This window comes from Talpa europaea (genome assembly GCF_964194135.1).
Source record: "Talpa europaea genome assembly, chromosome: 4".
NCBI classification, from domain to species: domain Eukaryota; kingdom Metazoa; phylum Chordata; class Mammalia; order Eulipotyphla; family Talpidae; genus Talpa; species Talpa europaea.
This window is the reverse complement of record NC_140070.1, coordinates 31,722,916-31,740,772: the sequence shown is the minus strand read 5'-3', so window position 1 is coordinate 31,740,772 and position 17,857 is coordinate 31,722,916. Positions and strand designations below refer to the sequence as shown.

At 48.4% G+C, this 17,857-nt stretch overlaps 1 protein-coding gene across 1 annotated transcript in view; it reads right to left on the bottom strand.

The window, feature by feature from the left end:
- SFRP1 (secreted frizzled related protein 1) overlaps nt 1–17,589 on the bottom strand; it is a gene marked incomplete at both ends in the record, with an annotated part of 43,285 nt that extends 25,696 nt beyond the window's left edge. Inside the window, 2 exons of the mRNA XM_084232836.1 lie at nt 11,693–11,770; nt 17,046–17,589. Of these exons, the coding sequence (XP_084088962.1) occupies nt 11,693–11,770; nt 17,046–17,589 (622 nt within the window). The remainder of the gene's footprint in view (nt 1–11,692; nt 11,771–17,045) is intronic.
- Nucleotides 17,590–17,857: the final 268 nt, after the last annotated feature.

Sequence of the window (17,857 nt, the reverse complement as noted above, 5' to 3'; positions counted from 1 at the left end):
TCCGGGACTTGGGAAGAAATGATACAAACACTTGCATCTGCACAACTGAAACTCTTAGGATGTTGATTCCAAAGCCAGTATGCTGTGTAAAGCAAGCTGGGCCATGAACTCAATAAAAAGCCAACAATGATCTGTTGAAATAAATCTGTACCAGAGTGCTTACCTTCTGTTGATAGTTAGATTTTCAAAAGAAAACACACACACTCAATACACCTGCTTTAAATGAAGACGTGTTCAGAGCGAAGGAGCCGTAACCCGAGAGGCTGGCATCACAGACAAAGGCCAAGACTCCTCCAGTTAGCCCTGCTCCCCATGGGTGGAAAGGCTGAGGGTTAGTAGAGATTAGAAGCTACCCTCACAGGGACCTCCCTGGTGGTGCAGGTGGTTGAGCGCAGTGCTGTGAAGCTGTCCACAGCCTCTGCAGCGCAGGTTCGATCCCCGCTGGCCTCGGAGCAACCCACATGGCAGACCTCTCCTGTCTCGCCCACTGCTCCCCTCAGTAATGTATTTCGTCAGTCTGCCTGTTCTGTTTCCCACTCTGTCTCTGGTGAATCCTCTCACCTCCCACACCTCTGGCCTGTACCCCGGTTCTTGTATAAATAAATCTTTAAAAAAATAAAAGCTACCCTCACAGCTCTGTCTCACCCTTCCACTTTTCAGTGCCTTGTGAGAGCAGGCAACAATATTTTTTGACAGATCTCCCCGCCTCCTCCATGGTGTCCCTCCTGGGTGGTGTCTCTGACCAGTCATGGCCAACACTGAATAGGCAACCGCTGTAACTCACATGCCCACAAGGCGCAGGCACATGCTGCTAGGACCACCAGCCTCTGAGAGGGGCACACGGGTGGTGGAAAACCAGAAGGACCAAGTCCTTCCTCACATCTCAGTTTAGCTTTTGAATCCCCACATTTCTGGCCAGGATCCGCCTTCATACAGGCTGCTGAGGTCGTCACTAGAAATGACAAACATTCCTTACCTGCATTTATTTACCTGGATTAAGCTAAGTTATATCACTATTTGTTTGGAGTCTTGAACTCCCTGCCCTAGGTTTTCTGACACTAGCAATGCCTTTCTTGAACTTCCTCCATTGTCTTAAGCCTGGCGATAGGAATATTCATCTCCTCTAGGGATCCTCCCTGGGTCCCCCCACCAGTGCCCACAGAAGACGCCTCCTTTGTCCAGGCCTAAGAGTTGGAACGGTGCATTGGAGCATCTGAAGTTACTGGAAAATGGAGACTAACAAGCATGGCCAAGGCCTACTTCACACACCACAGCCATACATTTGTGAAGACAGGATCTGGGTCCTCCTGGGTGTGGACCTGGATGAGACTCAGCATCTCTGTCACAGACACAAGAATCTGAGTCCCAGCGGTGGGGTGCAGTCACCATCATCCCCCCATGTGGATGCTGCGTGAGGCGTCTCGCTCTTCAGGTAGAACCTGTCCTGAGAGCCTGAAGAGCTCACTCCAGGCCCCGTTTTCTAGTCCTGCTGCAGACAGATCAGGGATTTCCTTCACTCAAAAGCCATTTCCAGGAACTGAAAGCATCTGTTGTGGGAGACACAGCCATGTGAACAAATTTTCATAGGTCCACAAAGAGAAAAAAGCACATCTGAAGTGCTCCTAAAAGGAAGGGTCCTGGAGAGAATGCTGATGGGCAGGCTGGAGACCACAAGAGAGAGGAAAACCCTGTCCTAATCCTGCCTGCATGAGCAAGAACATAATTCAGAGAAGCTGTCCCTGACTTCTCCCACTGCCAAAGTACTATTTTGGCATCTCTTCACAACTCACAGACATCCTTTCAGAATTTGTAAATGATTTCCCTTAATTCCTACCTAAAAGAAAATACTCCTTTATTTCCCCCAAATATCTGCAAGTCAGTAAGCATTTATTACCCACATACCAACCCCTAAGAGCTCTCAGAACCGCCTGGACTCACCCGCCTACCACCCACCCAGCCCTAAAAGACGAACACCATTGATTCTCAGACACAAAGGTGAATGGGGCCGTTCTGCACACGTGTTCAGACCCCCAAAAAATCCTCATCAAACAGACACAAATGTCACCTCGTCCTTGCCTCTCCTCCATGAGGCACAAGGAAGTCAGGAGGAAAGGGACCAAGGGTGGGGTCTAAGTTACAGGAGGCCTCCACTGACACCTTTAATGTCAGTCCTGCTGTAAGGCTCCAACCAAAGCTAGGGTGTTCCTGAAGTGCCAGCCACCCAGACGGGTACTGTGAGAATAAGAAGCTTATAACTCAGTGATCCTTCCTGAGAAACCACTACAAACAATTACAACAATCTCTTCCTTTGAAAGATCTAGAACATTTAGTTTCATTGCTTTTCTACTGTCACTGTTCATTTGTTTACTCACTTGCTGACTTAAACACATACTGGATGCCCCACCATACTCACAGAGCTGTCTCTGCCCTTTACTCCCAAATGGATCCCTCACAACCACCCACGAGCTAAGCCAGAGACTCTGGAGAAGCATCGGCAGTGCTTTCCATCACTATAACTTAGGCTCCGCAGAATTCACCAGGCGATTTCACCCTGGCACCAGCTCCCAAATCATTCAACGTGCCCCAACTCCCTGCCAGTTTGGTTCAACAAATATCTATTTTCAGAGAAACCTAAGCTGGCTGCTTCTGGTTCACTTCCCTCATAACTCATCACAGGCTGTTTGTGTGATGCCTAGGAAAGCCGTCCTGAGCCCTGCCCCCTCTGAACCAGGAAGTCCCCAGTGCCAGCACTAAGTGGCACTCAAGGCCAGGGCGGCCCACACAGCAGGGGCAGCTCCTGCCTGCACGGGAGCTGCCGGTCTTTGCTCCTGGGAGCCCAGCCGGCCAGACCGCGGTGCCAGGTCCTCCTGGGCACAGCAGGAGTGACAGCACTAGTGACAGGCCGGCCTCTTACACAGCAAAGCTGTAGCTCAAATATTTATTGTATGTGTCTGGCTTTCACACGGAATTTGCAACCTGCCAGTTACCACTGTTTACCTTGGTAGAAATTCACGGGAAATCTTAGTCTGAACAGGCCCAGAGTTTATTTTACTGCCAGATAAACAACTTTCTTTGATAAATCATCCGTGTGACAGTGTTCCTGAAAGACTAAACAAAGATTTCAAGCGCAATCTATAGGCCTTTGAGAAGCCTTCCAAAGCTAATGCATGTTTAATTGGCAGCTCGAAGCAGGCTGGGGCAGGGCAAACGTCTGACATTTCCTTGGCCATTTGCTCTCCTTTAAAATAAAAAATACAGATTAGAACTTCTGGCCTGGCCCACTTTTGCAAAACTGGACAAAATACACCAATATTGACATGCACGAAGGCTTCTGGATATAGCCTATTTTTTGGTTACAGGGAGTACATATCATAAATACCACAAAGCAGCTGCTGGAAAAGAAAGGGGAAAATGCCCTGGCATACAACTGGAGAGGGTCAACACACATAAGGGCTCCAAAGTCTTTCTTAAACAGAGCCCAAGAAATCATGAGTAGAAAAACTCCAACTAGGAATAAAATTTTGAAAAATCACAAACAAACACAAAAGAAAAAGAAAAAACTCCGGGACACTTCAATGCATGTTACCTAGAATAGGAACAAACTCGGTCCTAGGTCCTCGTGTTCTGCAATCATGTCTGATGACTTTTAGTTTCACAGTGACTTGGGGGTGCGACCTAACCAAAGCCCAGATCTCCTAACTTCTAGTGTCTGTAGGGCTGTTTTAGGTTTGGTTTGTTTTGGTTTTGTTAACACCTTGAAGCTGCATAATGCTTTTAAAGTTTTCCTCAGTGGGCTTTTTAAGAAACTTCTTCAGTTTAATCTTTTGTGAACCAGAGAAATAACTAGGACACTCCATTTCATTTCCTAAATCTTTTTTTTTCCCCAGACAAGCCGATTTCATTAGCACTGGGGTTCTCCCATCTAGGATAATTTCTGCCCCGAAACAATTCTTTCCAATAAGAAGAGATATTCCAGGAACTGTACACACTTGATTCATTCAATTTCCCCCACAACATGATGACACAGGCATTAACATCTACATTTTGCAAGTGAGAACACAGATTCAGGGAGGCTAGCACCTTCTCAGGGTCACTCAGCTTATAGGGTTGGGATTTAATCCAAATCTGTCTGGTCCCTCATTCTTTCTATTCCACTGCACTGCCTGCCTCTCCACAAAGAAAGAAACTGACCCTTGCCAAGCTCTGTCCATGTGTTATGCACAGACGTCATTCCATGTACATCCCACAAACTGCAAGCTGCAAGGAAGGCCCTGCGCCCCCTTCCAGAGAGCCTCCTCGACCATTCTGGCAGGACAGGAACATAATGGGCATGAGAGAACATGAAGGAGGAAGGGTATGGAATCCGGACTGGCTACCCAGGTAAGAGCTGGTGGGAACAAAATCTATAAGAGATGCCAGATGGAGTGGCCTTGGGCAATCAAATGACTAACTCCTTTATCTCGGTTTTATTTTTCTCCATCTGTAAATGAGAGCCCCGAGCTGGCTGATCTTTGTGGCCCCATCTAGTTCAGCATATCTTTTCAGTGATAAAGGAGAACCCAAGAACAATGCAGCACCCAAAGAAATGGGCCACTTGTGTGGGCTGTGAACAGCCCCTTCAGTACCCTCCCTTTCTGCAGCCACCCTCAGAAAAACTTGAAAGAACAGAAGTGAACTTGAGGATGAATCCTTCTTGCTCTCCTTTGCCACTATAGTTTATACATACATCACATGATAAAGGGGACAATTATGCTAGGTGAGACAAGCCAGATACAGAAGGACAAATACAGGATTCCACACATAGGCAGGACTGAGAGCAGTCAAGTTCATAGAGACAGAAAGTAGGATGGTGGTTCTCATGGGGCTAGGAGGAGAGGAAAGCATTTATTATCTGGGTACAGAGTTTCCGATTGGGATGATGAAAAATACCTGTAGATGCTGGTGACGATTGCTGGGCCATCCCAATCGTGTAAATGTACGTAAGGCCACCAACTATACATTTCAAAAAACTAAAATGGTAAATTTCATGTTATGCATATTTTACCACAAGTTCCTAAGATCAGAGGGCTAAGCAATGGGGCAGGGCCACTCACCACCAGAGAATCGCCAGTCTGCAAGCCAAAGGATACCCACCCAATCCACACTATTTGGAAACTCACTATCCCAAGGAAGAACCTAATCAGAGATGATCTTATGAGCAAGAAGGGAGGCCTCCCTGGTGGCGAAGGGGAGTCTCAGAGCTATCAAGGTATCACCAGCCACTGCATGAGTTCGATCCCCCACCAGGGAGCTGACACACATGGCACAGCAGATCTCTCCTGTTTCACCCGCTGCTCCCCTCAGCAGTGTATTTCAGTGAATCCACCTGTCCTGCTCCCCACTCTGTCTCTGGTGAATCCTCTTAACCGCTGCACCTCTGGTCTATACCCCAGTTCTTCTATGTATAAATAAACTAAAAAAAAAAAAAAGAGAGAGAGAGAATCTTCCACTTGCTTTAAAAAAAAAAAAAAAAGAAGAGCAAGAAGGGAGCAGGCATGTGTCCATTAGTCCTGAACCCAATCATAGGACAAGAAAAGCAACTATTCCAGCAGGACACAGAGAGAGAAGGCTGAAAACAGAACTACATTCTAGAAGATTTCAATAAATACCCTGAGAGCCCAGGACAGGGAGTTTCTGAGTTGCATGTCATTTGTTTGGTGAGAGCCATGAAGGAGGCCTTCATCTGCCTGGGACAGATGGCTATGCTACTTCCAGCCCTGAAAACAGCATTGAAATAAATGGCTAATGTGTCCCATCTGCCCACCGAGCTCTGACACGTTGCCTCATCAGCTTCTCACCAAAACCTATAACTGAGTATCAGCTGTCATTCTATAGAGGGAAACTGAGGTCTGGGGAAGAGAACTATCCAGCGTTGCAGGAGATGCCAGGCCCTGTTCATGCATCCTGGCTTTCAGTGTCCCATCTCTGACCTCAACATACATTCATGGGCTCAAAGATGCTAGAGAAACATGTTTCTCATTGAAATCTGCCTTATCTTGGTATCTTCCTCCCACAGTTAGAGCCAAAAAAAGATTAGAGATGGAGATGGGGTGCCCGATGCTCATCAGAGGTGGCAGTTTGGCTCTTTTCCCAGCTTTGCCCTGCGGTTCTTCGACTTGACTTCAGAATCCAAAGTGCTCCCCAGGTGACCTCAGCCCAAACTGCCCCAGGCCCGCTTCCTCCAGCCAGGCCCCCAGGTCAGGGCCTGCTCGGGACTCTCCAATCCTGGCTATGGGTGAGCAGGCAGCTGACATCACAACTCAGCCAGCCAACAAATGGCTTCTGAAGGCTGCTGGCGGGGCCTTGGCCTCTCACTGTGCAGCCCACGCGAGGGAAGACGGAGAGCAGGGAGGGAACCCACGCGCCTCACACATGAATACCATAACCACTCGTTCCAAGTATTTACAGATCTGTGGATGGAGTATGTATTTTAGAGATCTTTTAGTGACAATAAAAACCAGTTGTTCTCCGCCGGCCAACTCCACCCCCGGGTAACAGTTCCTTCTCCCATGTCTATTTAATTTTACTTCGACTGAACTAGATTTCTGGATGTCAGGTCCTTTTTTTTCCTTTTTTTCACCATGTACATATATACACTCAGTCACCCAAAGCAGGGCATGTAGTTTTCCTTGAACTTAATAAATAAAATGCACATATTTACTTGGAAAGGGGCTTTCTCCTTTTATAAAAAAAGGAAGTCCAATTTCCATGTCCTTGCCATCCCCCGTGATTTGACAAACTTTCATTTCATGTCTACCACTGTGCCAAGGACCATTTAAGTATAAACAGGCCTGAGTGTGTTCACTCTAAGACACAGATTACCTTCACATTTCAACACGAAGTGTGTTTTCTTTGTCAGTGGCACAAAATTAATAGCACATCTCACAATTAATAGGCATCTTACATTTGGTAAAATGTGGCATAAGATACAGAGTCAGCTCCCAGGCAGTTTACAGATGTTGCAATTACTATGCTGGCAGCCAGTTTTCTCATCTGCAGGAGGAAGCCCAAGGTTTAGTTTGGAAAAGTTAAGTCTACTTTTTACAAGAGATCAAACTGGCCTGCAGAGGAAAACAGCGTGCCTCCAAACAGCAGCACACCCAAGACACCTTGAAAGGAGAGTGAGGCCCTGTGAGGACACATGAACCCAAGTGTGGAAGGTCTGCAAGGGTTTTTTCTAGGAAATATCCCCAAAGGCCAACAGTGAGAACTGGGGCTTTTTCGTTCCTATTTGGCTAATTTTAATGTCGCAAAGTACAGTTTTACTCTTTATGAGGTAACATATAAATGGAGGGGAAAAAAAAATCCTTCCAGAAAGCAAGGAAAATTTCTGGGGGCAAATAAATCTTTTTCCACATTGAGAAAATCACCAACGAAAGAAGTTGCCATCCGAACCCTCAAGTTCAAAAAACCAGAAAAGCCAGCCCAAAATGAAACTGTCGTATCCTATTGGAACTATTCTAGCGGAAGTACATCCTCATGCACATTTCTACCAGAAAACCTTAACGGTGTATACAGATACTGGAGGAGAAGGTAGAAACGTGGCCGGGAGCAGGGTCTTGACCTCCCAGCAATTATAAATCACATCCTCACATCCCTGGGATAAACTAACCTGAGAAATGGTATCTATGGCCCTGAGCTGTTAACAGCAGGATTATTAGTGTGGCATCCTGCAAATTCTATATTGGCCTGTTTAAGAGAAAAGAGCAGCACCCTATTGTCACAGAGCAGGGAAAGCAGAGAGAACAAAAAGCAGAGCAGGGCATCCTAATTGAAGCACAGCAGGCAGGCTGGCTGCCATGTTGAATTCAGAGACTTTGCACCATCTAACTTTTGGCTTTCCCACATCTGGTGCTTGATTCAGTCTGATCCAGCTGCATTCCTGAGCATCAGCATGCAGGTGTTTCTACTGATGCTTTTCCCTGTTGGGGAAAAAAAATGCGTTCTGAACTGAGGGGGTACAGTGCAGGGGTAAAGAGACGAGTGTCCAAGCCGACCTGCCTGAGAGTTAAAAATGCACCGCCCGGGGAGGAGGCAATGGGGTGGGCATGCCCAGCTCCACAGAGGCTGCGGGAGTCCGAGGATACGTGGGCAGAAGGGTGAGCGTGTGTGCTGACCCAGAAGGAATGTACCCCTTGTTCCTACAGCTCACAGAGAGCCTTCCAACAACCCGAAGTCTCCCCACTGGGGATGTCAGGGCCAGTTAATGCAAAGTTTGATCCCTGGAGTAGGGAGTAAAACATTCTTTTTCTTCTCTGTTGTGTGTCAGCTTGCATTGCTGAATGTCTTTGTTTTCTAACTGAATCCCATCAGTGTGGCTGACTGCCTCACTTACTTGAAATGAACTGAGCTAGGAAACAAGTTCCTCAACGTGGCTGCTTCTCCAGGGAGCTAAGAAGGACAGAGCAATGCTCAGTCCCTACAGAGAAAGGGAAAAAATCCTATTTATTGTCTTATAAGAACATTATAAGCAACACACACCACACCCCCCCCCCCCAGACGGTCTCTCCTGTATCCCAGTGAAAGAAGTCTGGCACACACCACACCCATGCAGAGATAAATGCCTTTATGGAAGTGGCTATTCACCTCCTCTAAAATGGTTAGCCATCTCCTCTTAAATGAAGACGGCAGCATGACATTCCTTATTTATGAAATAAGTAGGCTTGACCATGCATCCTATATGGTCCAGAACTCGAAAGTTCTATGAATTTAAGAAAAAAGTAATCTCAGGGCTAGAGAAACACACTCAAGTATCAACATTCACCAAGACATGATTGGTGAATTATTAAATTAAGATAATAATTACATATCTTAATTACTTAAGATTATAATTATTTAATTACTATAGTAAGATCCACCCCTCCTCCGTAAGCAGTCTGCAGATGACTTGATGACTTAGCAGCTACTGATTAAATTGGGGAAAGGATGACTATAGGCAAGTGAATTACCTAAACATCCTCTATACACTTGAACTCCACCCTAAGGTCAACGTTCCATTTGCAAATTCCTTGGGCTTGTTTTGTCAGCTCATGACCAGGCCATAACTAGTTTAACTAGTTGCCACAAAGTCCATAGCTACCAGAATTTGGGGGAGCAACCAAATTTAGGGAGGATTCAAACCTAGCAATTAGGAATCACGGAGGTATACCTGATGGTGAGTTCAGGCTGGTGAGTTCCAAAGAATCTGAGCAAAAGACATGGATTGTCTGCTTATAGCCCCTTAACATTAACTTTGGTTCTGAGTTCCCACGGCCCCCTCCAGTGAGTTATAATGTTGGTGAGTTATAAAATGACTATATGAAGCTCTGGGAAGTCACTGATGAGTGTTTGATGAGGATTTTCAAAGTTGAAAAATTAAATCTTAATTTATTAAGTGCTAGACACTGTATCCAGTGCTTTTCTCTCATTAAATGTTAGTTTGTTAGTTGAATGTACACATGAATCAATGATTGATCAGATACACAAAATTTGAGTTCCCTGATAGGAAGACACCACCTGCCAGGCACCTCCACACTATTCAATTCCAAGATTCCCATTACCTTTCCCTCAGGAATCGGACCCAAAAGAATAACTGGAGCATAAAACATCGGCTGAAATCACCTTTCAGAGTTTATATGATTCCCTGGAAATATCAGCAAACTTTTAAATGTGAGCATGGTGATTTATACTATCTGAAGAGAATCTATGACATCTCAAAGTGGCTCTTAGTTGCCCCACATGAGGATCCCTCAGGAACACAGCCATGTCTAAGCAGATTCTTCCTATCTCAGTTATATAGCAAAATGCTTCTCGTCAGGACTTCTGAGAGATTTTATCTGTGTCCCTTTTCTCTATGCTCAAATGTATCTTTGGGAAGGAAGCTCAACCCTGTGTGGAAGAAAAGCCTGCTGTTAACGCGGCCCGGGCTGTGGGCTGCAGACTTGACAGTAGGAGGCTCAGCCTGGCTTTTAGCAGCCCCTGATGAAGCGAGAGTATAAGGATGAAGAAGCAAAAGTTATTCCCATTAGAAGGACTATAAGAGTTTGCTTACAGGGCCTCCCTGGTGGCGCCAGGGGTTAAGATGCAACCTATGAAGGAAACTCTCCGCAGCCACTGCAGCACGAGTTCAATCCCCAGCCAGGGAGCTACCCACATGGTGCAGCAGACCTCTCCTGTCTCGCCCGCTGCGCCCCTCAGCAGTGTATTTCAGTCAATCTGCCTGCTCTGTTCCCCACTCTGTCTCTGATGGATCTTCTCACTCCCCACACCTCTGGCCTATACCCCACTTCTTGCACGCATAAATAAATCTTTTTTTAAAAAGTTTGCTTACAGTGCTACATTTGCCTTCTATAATTTCATCTGGGTTCATTTAAAATGGCAACAAAAATGGTGTGAGACATATGAGCAGCAAAATGCAGAGCAGACCAAATTTTCCTGAAGGTCCTGTTGTCCACCAGCATAAGTGAAGAAGGCAGGCAGAAATATCGAATGTAGAAATAATATTAAGTATGGTAATTAACAGTAGTTAAGTGTTAATCATTAACAAGAGAAATAACAGTAATATAGGCGTAAGAGGCAGATTATATCCATTCTCAGGAAGCTCTCTCTGACAAAGGGTCTGAATTCTCCAACTTCAGTAACAATCACAAATACCCTGAGACTCTATCTATCATTGTTCAATGTCAACACACACACACCTGTGCCGCTCATTTAGAAAGGCACCTGGCCAGTATGAGACCCTTCAGTGTACTTTATCATGTCTGCTTAATGAAAACATGAAACAGGTGGCTCCGAATGGACATAAAGATTCGCATTACCTACTGTTATGCTTTTCTTGATGAGAATTCTGTACAAAATGCAGCCTCAGGGACATAATGCGGAATCAAAAGAAATAGCCTGTGCAGTGTCAGGCTGAACCTGCAAGGGGGGGCCTGACCTGAGCCACATCTCAGCATCCATACAAAATAGAGACAGGAGTGAGGGAGTTGGCCCTTTAGAAGGATGGGGTATGGGTCGACTTGTCCCAGAGGAGAGTCTCTCAGATGGCCTGGAGTCAGGCCTCCTCTGGAAACTACCACAAGTGACAATCCTTGAAAGGCCCCCTGGCATCTGCTCCCCAGGCCACATCCAACCCTTCTCCTGGGTACTGATTCAAAATTCCCTTCTAACCCAAAGTGATTTGGGAAAAAGGGAGAGAAATCCCTACTGTGAGGGTGTTGGTTTTCTTTGCTTGGATGGATGTGACAGGGTTTCCTTCTCTGAAGGCCCTGGGGTTGGACTCCTCCCCTCCCAGGGAAGGCCCAGTCAGCCCTATCAGATCCTGGGCAGAGTGGTGCTGACCCCTAGGGGAGGATGGCAGAAGGACAAGTGCCGCGACAAGGCCAGCAAGAGTTGCCCACTGGACCTCCTGAGAGCCTGCAAGGAGAGGTTTGACCCCTACACTCTCTCCATTTGTCCCCGAGCCTGCCTATACTTACTCCTAGAGAAGGTTCTCAAAACCCTCAGCAGTGATCTCCCACACAGAAGGGCAAAAGCAGTGCCTGAGAAAAGCAGCTATTTGGGCAGGATGAAGGTAGAGAATATCAAGCTCCAAAAAATGCACCAGTGGGCTTTGTTCACCTGGGAGGCAGACCAGGAGGAAGCAGGGAATGACAAACCCCAGATGCTTTCTTACCAAACTCGCTCGCACAAAGATGTTCAATTATGGCTTCAGATTTCAACTCGTTGTCACATGGAGGACACACCGTTGTGCCTAGAAAGGGAAAGAAGAAGAAACAAACTATGAGCAACAGGACAGAGGGTAACAGGGAGGAACTGCCCCTGGCAAAGAGACATTAGCAGCAGGAGCAGGCTGAAGAGAGATGAAGGTCTTCTGCAATTTCTGAAGGACAACCTGAAAGTCAAAAAGAAGTCTCCTTCAGCTCAGGACCTAAAGCCACAGACAGACAGATGACCTCTGGAAAACTCAGAGCCAAGAGTATAAGACATCATGACTTAAGCCTACATTATCTGATGCTGGACTAGTCCTGTGAATTATGGGGTGCGTGGGTCCCTGGGAAAACACAACTATTCCAGTTGTTTGTTTCCTGTTCTCTCACCCTCTCCTTTAAATATCCCCCCTGACTCCTTCCCCTTTCCTATTCCCAAACTTCCAACAACACAGTCCATCTGACCAGCCTGCCAGAACCAACACCACCATCCATCTGACCAGCCTGCCAGAAGCCAAGAAACTCGACCAGACTCACAAACTCCAACCATAAGGTCCTGAACACCCCTCTCCAAAAGGGCTATTGCAGTCTGAATTCCTGCAGGGGCGGGGAGCAGGAGCAGCTGAGTGGGGGGCTGCAAGCGGCACTAGCAAGAGCTGCCAAATGGGAGGACAGCACTGGACATGAAAACAAGCGTTTTCATGACTTTGTGAAGTGCTTTGAAGGGGGAGGTATGTGTGGGGCGTGAGAGTCATTGGGAGGCCGCAGTGGGAGGAGGCTTCTGAGACCTGGGTCAGAGGGGCCTCCTCCAAGGCAAAACGGTGCTGGTACTGTAGGGAACTCTGAGAAGATGAGACCTGGCATTTATGTTCTGATGGCCCTGCTATTAGGAATATTTAAAGGGGGGGGGGTGAAAGACAGGAAACCAACAAACATGGAAGGGCCAGAGAAAGTGGTACAGTGGAATTCCCTGCAGGTGAAATAGCTCATCACCAACCCCACCACCATCAACAGCACTACACCCTCATCATCACCACCACCACCATCTTCCATCAAACAGCTTGAAGTTTTAGGCATAATCTAGGAAAGCACATTCTAGGGCACTCCACCCCCGCCACAGCACCAGAGGATAAGCCAGACTGGAGCCAACTAGCACAAGAAAGTTGTCCCCAGAAAGGATGAATAACCTCCACTGAAACTTAAGGCTCTTTATCCTCCTCCTCCCCTCTCTAGTGGCTTTTGTGGCAGTATCTCCTTTCCCCACTGGGCTTCCCTGTGGCTCAGTGAAGTGGGCAAAGTCTCCTGTAGAGGATGCTAAGTGGGGAGTGGCACAGCTTCTCACCTCAACACTGCCCTAGAACCCTGCTGGCCCACAGCTGGTCAGTGGGCTGGCAGCAGTGGGGGAGATGCCCAATCACCCCCCCGTTTCCAAACAGAGACCACACACCGTCATCTTATTTGATAGATTCCTCTCCCGGCTTTACTCTGTACCCAGGGTCCAACACGGTCCAGATTCTCAGTGTGGCGAGGACCACAGTTGCCCATTCTGGTTCTTTTGGCCCAGATGTTAGAAATTTGCTTTGTACTCAGAACTTGAAATTGGGCTCTGGGGTAGTGTTTCTGATGAAGGAAAAAAAGTAACCAGGATTTTGCCTTATGAATCCTGCTTCCATGGGGAGAAAAAAAGGGAAAGGAAATCTCACCATATGGGAAGGACAGTGGTCCCTTCCCTGTGAGAACGACCTCTGTTTTGGGGTTTTCCTGGCCTAAGCTATTTTTAAAAAAGAAGAAAAAAGTATTGACCGAACAAATAGCAGGGCTATCAGAACATAATAGCAGGTTTCCATCACCTTACATGGACACGCACAGGTCACCTCCTCTGAACACCCCAAGTCCCCCTGACGTGACTGGCAATGAAGGCTCTGTACCCCACGGGACTTTTTCCTCAGTTCCATCAATTACATTTGGCCTTAGTGCCTCTCCAAAGGCAAATGCTCCTTGGGGTGAGCTGTGTTCTTGGCATAACTGTTCCCCATCTCAACTTTTCTTGCCGCCGAGAGACTCCGGAGCAGCTTGATCCAGAGAAGGAAGGAATGTGTAATGCAATATTAATCTGGGCCCCCTTTGGGGCATCCTTGGGGCCCTGAGGCAGCCTCAGAAGGAGAAATCTACCAGTCATCCATCTGAGACTAGAACTAAGTAGCTGTTTTCATGTGTTTAAAGCAAAGGAATAAGAACTAAAAGGTTTTATGTTTTATTAATATTTAAGGGGAGCAGGAGAAAGTCTAACATTGGAATCGGGATTAAGTGAATCTTTGAAAACAAAGGCACACACATGCACACAGCACAACACAGGCTCCCTTACACGAACATGCACACACAAATTGCTCTATTGCTTGCACACACACTACCACACACACAAGGACAGACTCTCACTTATAAATGCATTCTCTCACACATGGAAACACACTCTCTTTCACACAAACAGGTCTTCCCTAGCCAGCTCCTCAATGCAGAGATAAGGGACCCTGGGTCGGGGGTGGGGGAGCCATGGCTCTCTGCAGAAATGAAGACACCATGGCTTCTGCAATCAGTGCCTGAAACAGCCAGGCTGATTTAATGCATAATGTGCCTAAACAACAAAAGAAGCTAAAAGTATGTCCTCATTCATACAACTTGAGTCAGTAAAACCTGGCAGGGAGGAGGAATAACAATTTATCAGCCTGGGAGTGGACAGATCTAATGTAAGTGCAGGGTTTAGAAAAAACTCTCCTGGAAAAAGAACAATGGCCTCTCCCCTCATAGATGCTGATGCAGCTTAGGCATTAGAGTTTGGGGCAGGCGAGGTGGGGGGTGGGTGGCGAGGTGGGGGAGGTGGAGTATCTTTTGACTCATTTCTCATTATCAAGTTTATCTTTAATATCACATGGCCACAAAAGCCTGCCAATACCTCAACATTGTATATGCTCAAGTATGTGAACAGGAACTAGTACACAGCATGCAAAGATAAACATTGTTTTGAAAATTGGGTTTTAGTTTTAAAGAATAAAGTAGTACATGTGTAATTATTCACATCTAAAAGGATCAGTTCTTATTCTGGAGCCACCTGTTGTAATGTTATGAGGAGACAATCAGTGGGGTCTGTCTCAGCCCTCCCCTACACATCCACACACACGCATGCACACACACAGCCTCCCACCTCCATGCTCCGCTGACATTCTGTGACCATTTGGCTTCAGAGACAGTCATGTGGGGCTCCCTCCCATCAAGGGGCTGCCATCCTTGGAAGAATCCTTCAAAGCCTCTTTCCAGAGACACTGAAGGAGACCCTGTTCTCAAGTCCCACATCTGACTGGTCCCCTCCCAGTTTTTCACTGTTAAGCAGCTGGTCTTAGAAAGGTGGTCACCTGAGGTCGCCTGGGGTGGAGGGAAGAACAGAGGCCCAGATGAAGGAGCTAGCCAACACATAGCACAGCAGCCACGGAGTAAAAGGCTTCAAGAAGCAGCAGTTATTTGGCTTCCCCCATGCCACCCCAGTTTTTTGGAGGCTGAGTGGGAAGGATTTTCCCTTTCATCGGCAGGCACCCCATCACATCTCCCTATGTTCCCTTTAGAAAGCATTTCCCCAAAGGTCCTCACTTTGGAACTACAGACCATCCCAGAAAGGAACTTAGGAGTGGACTCAGCTCAGTGTGGAGGTGGCCCCAGCCTCTCAGGGCAGAGCTGCGCTAATCTCCCACCAGCCAGCAGAGGAAGGGGAGAAGGAAAATCCTGTGGCTGCAGGGGATGGTTCCACACCGACAGAACACAAAGTGCTTTGTTTGCTCTAGGTAATTGCTCAGCTCTGGCTCTCAGAGGGCTGCATTTCCCTAAGGTTAACCCTGTGCAGACACCCAGGAAGCAGAAAGCAGAGATGCTCAGACATCCCTGCTGCAGGAAGGCATCACCTTTACTACCAGGCTGGGGTTCCTGCCTCCCACTGTTGGTCATTTGGACCCATGTCCTCCCTCCCAGAAATAAACAAGAGCATTCAAATTTCGGGGTTCCCTTTCTCCATACCTATCCTCATTCTCACTTTGGTGGAGCACAGCCCTCAGTAGACATTTCTTTTTGGCATCACTTCAAGAAAAGCTAAATCAGTAAGTAGAGGGCCCCCCCACACACACACACATCCTAAACACCCTACTTAAAGAGTGCTGGGGTCAGGCGCCTTGTGCTAAGTATACCTGGCTATGGAGCCCCATTCCAAAACTATCTCAACTCCAAGCCTTACCTCTACTTCCAAGAATTCAGGGTTGAATTCAATCCTATAAAAGTCAGGCCACAGTGCTCGATTTTTTGCTTGTCTGTTTTAGTTTTTGGTGTTTTGGTTTTGGTTTTTGTTTTTGCCTCTCCCAGATTTTTTCTCTCCCACTTGAGAATTGCCCCTCAGTGGGAGGGGGTTCTGACAGGAACCTCAGGTGGGTCCCTGAGGTTGTTAGGAAAGTGTCCAGTTTTCTGAGCCTCACTCCTCAAGGAGGGATGAACAATGAGCTAATTACATTTTTATCTTTCTAATTACCTGAGGATTTGTGTGAGAAATGCAGGGGGTATGTGAGAATGAGGGAGAAGAGACTTTCCATCCCCCAAACCTTCCCGAAGTGAGGGCTGTGATCTGAGAGGGGTGGAGAAACAGAAATCCCCAGTTTCTAAACTTTTTTCTGCAGCAGTCCTGGAGCTACTTGGCTGAATGACTAGCTAAGAAATGAGCTTTTTTTTTTTTTTTTTTAATCCTCATTGAACCAATGAAAATAAACATACTGAGTCTTAGCATTTTTCTCGGTCTTTCTAAGTTTTCTACACTTTTTGGGGTTTTGATTTTTCCCCCTGGGGCATCCCATCTCGGGGGGTTAAAAATTTCCATGGGGAACTCGGATCACTCCCAAAGGAGAGAAGAGCTCTGCGATTATTTAGATCGTTAAGTCTTTGTTCCAGGTGTGGAAAGGCGAGGCAGGATCCCAGGAAGCGCCGCTCCAGAAACGCGACCAAGTTTGCTGGGGGGCCGAGAAGCATTCGCCGCTGCCGGGCAAGCCCCGCCGCGCACCTGGGTCTCGAAAGACACTAAAGGGCACCGCGGACAGACTAGAAGCTTTTAAAAAATCGTTCTGCACAGCCAGAAAGCAAACCCGAGGGAGCACGTCGGCAACCTGGGGGAGCCTCTGGGCGCGGGACGGAGCGGCAGGGGCTTTTCCCGCAGCCTTGGCAGCAGCCCGGCCAGTCCCAGGGTCCCCGCCCGCCCGGGGTGGGGGGTCTCTCGGGCGCGCTCGGGGACGACCTCACCTTGGGGCTTGGAGGCTTCGGTGGCATTGGGCGGGGTCATGGCTATGCAGACGTCCCCCTCGGGGAACTTGTCACACTTGAGCATCTCGGGCCAGTAGAAACCGAAGAACTGCATGACCGGCTCGCACGAGTCGCGCACGGCCTCGCAGAGCCAGCGGCACGGGTAGATGGGCCGGTCGAGGCAGACAGGCGCGAAGAGGGAGCAGAGGAAGACCTGGGTGCCAATGTGGCAGTTCTTGTTGAGCAGGGGCACCCAGCTGCTGGCCTGCTGCTTCACCTCGGCCATGGTCTCGTGCTCCAGCAGGTTGGGCAGCACCATCTTCTTGTAGCCCACGTTGTGGCACAGGCGCAGGTCCACTGGGATGTCCACACACTGCGGCGGCTTGGTGTAGAAGCGCCCGCTCTGGTACGAGCCGATGTCCGACTGGAAGCTCACGTAGTCGTACTCGCTGGCCGAGCTCGCGGCCAGGAGCCCGGCGGCCAGCGCCAGCAGCACGCCCAGGGCGGCCCAGCGGCGGCCCCCGTGGCCGCGCCCGCTGCCCATGCTGGCTCCGCGCACTAGCGACCGCGACGTCGGGGCTCCCTCCGCGCTCTCCCCGCACGCGTCCCGCCGCAAACTTCCAGGAACCTCCAGGGACAAAAGGCGCTGTCCCCAGCCCTGCCCGGCTCCGCGGCCGCGCTGCTGCCCAGTCCACAGCGGGGGGCGGCCCGCGGCCTGCCGCAGGCGCGGCGGCGGGAGCAGGCGCGGGTTGGAGAGCGGGGCGCGGGGCGCGAGGGCTGCCGGGCTCCCCCGACGCGCGGCGGGCTGCGGG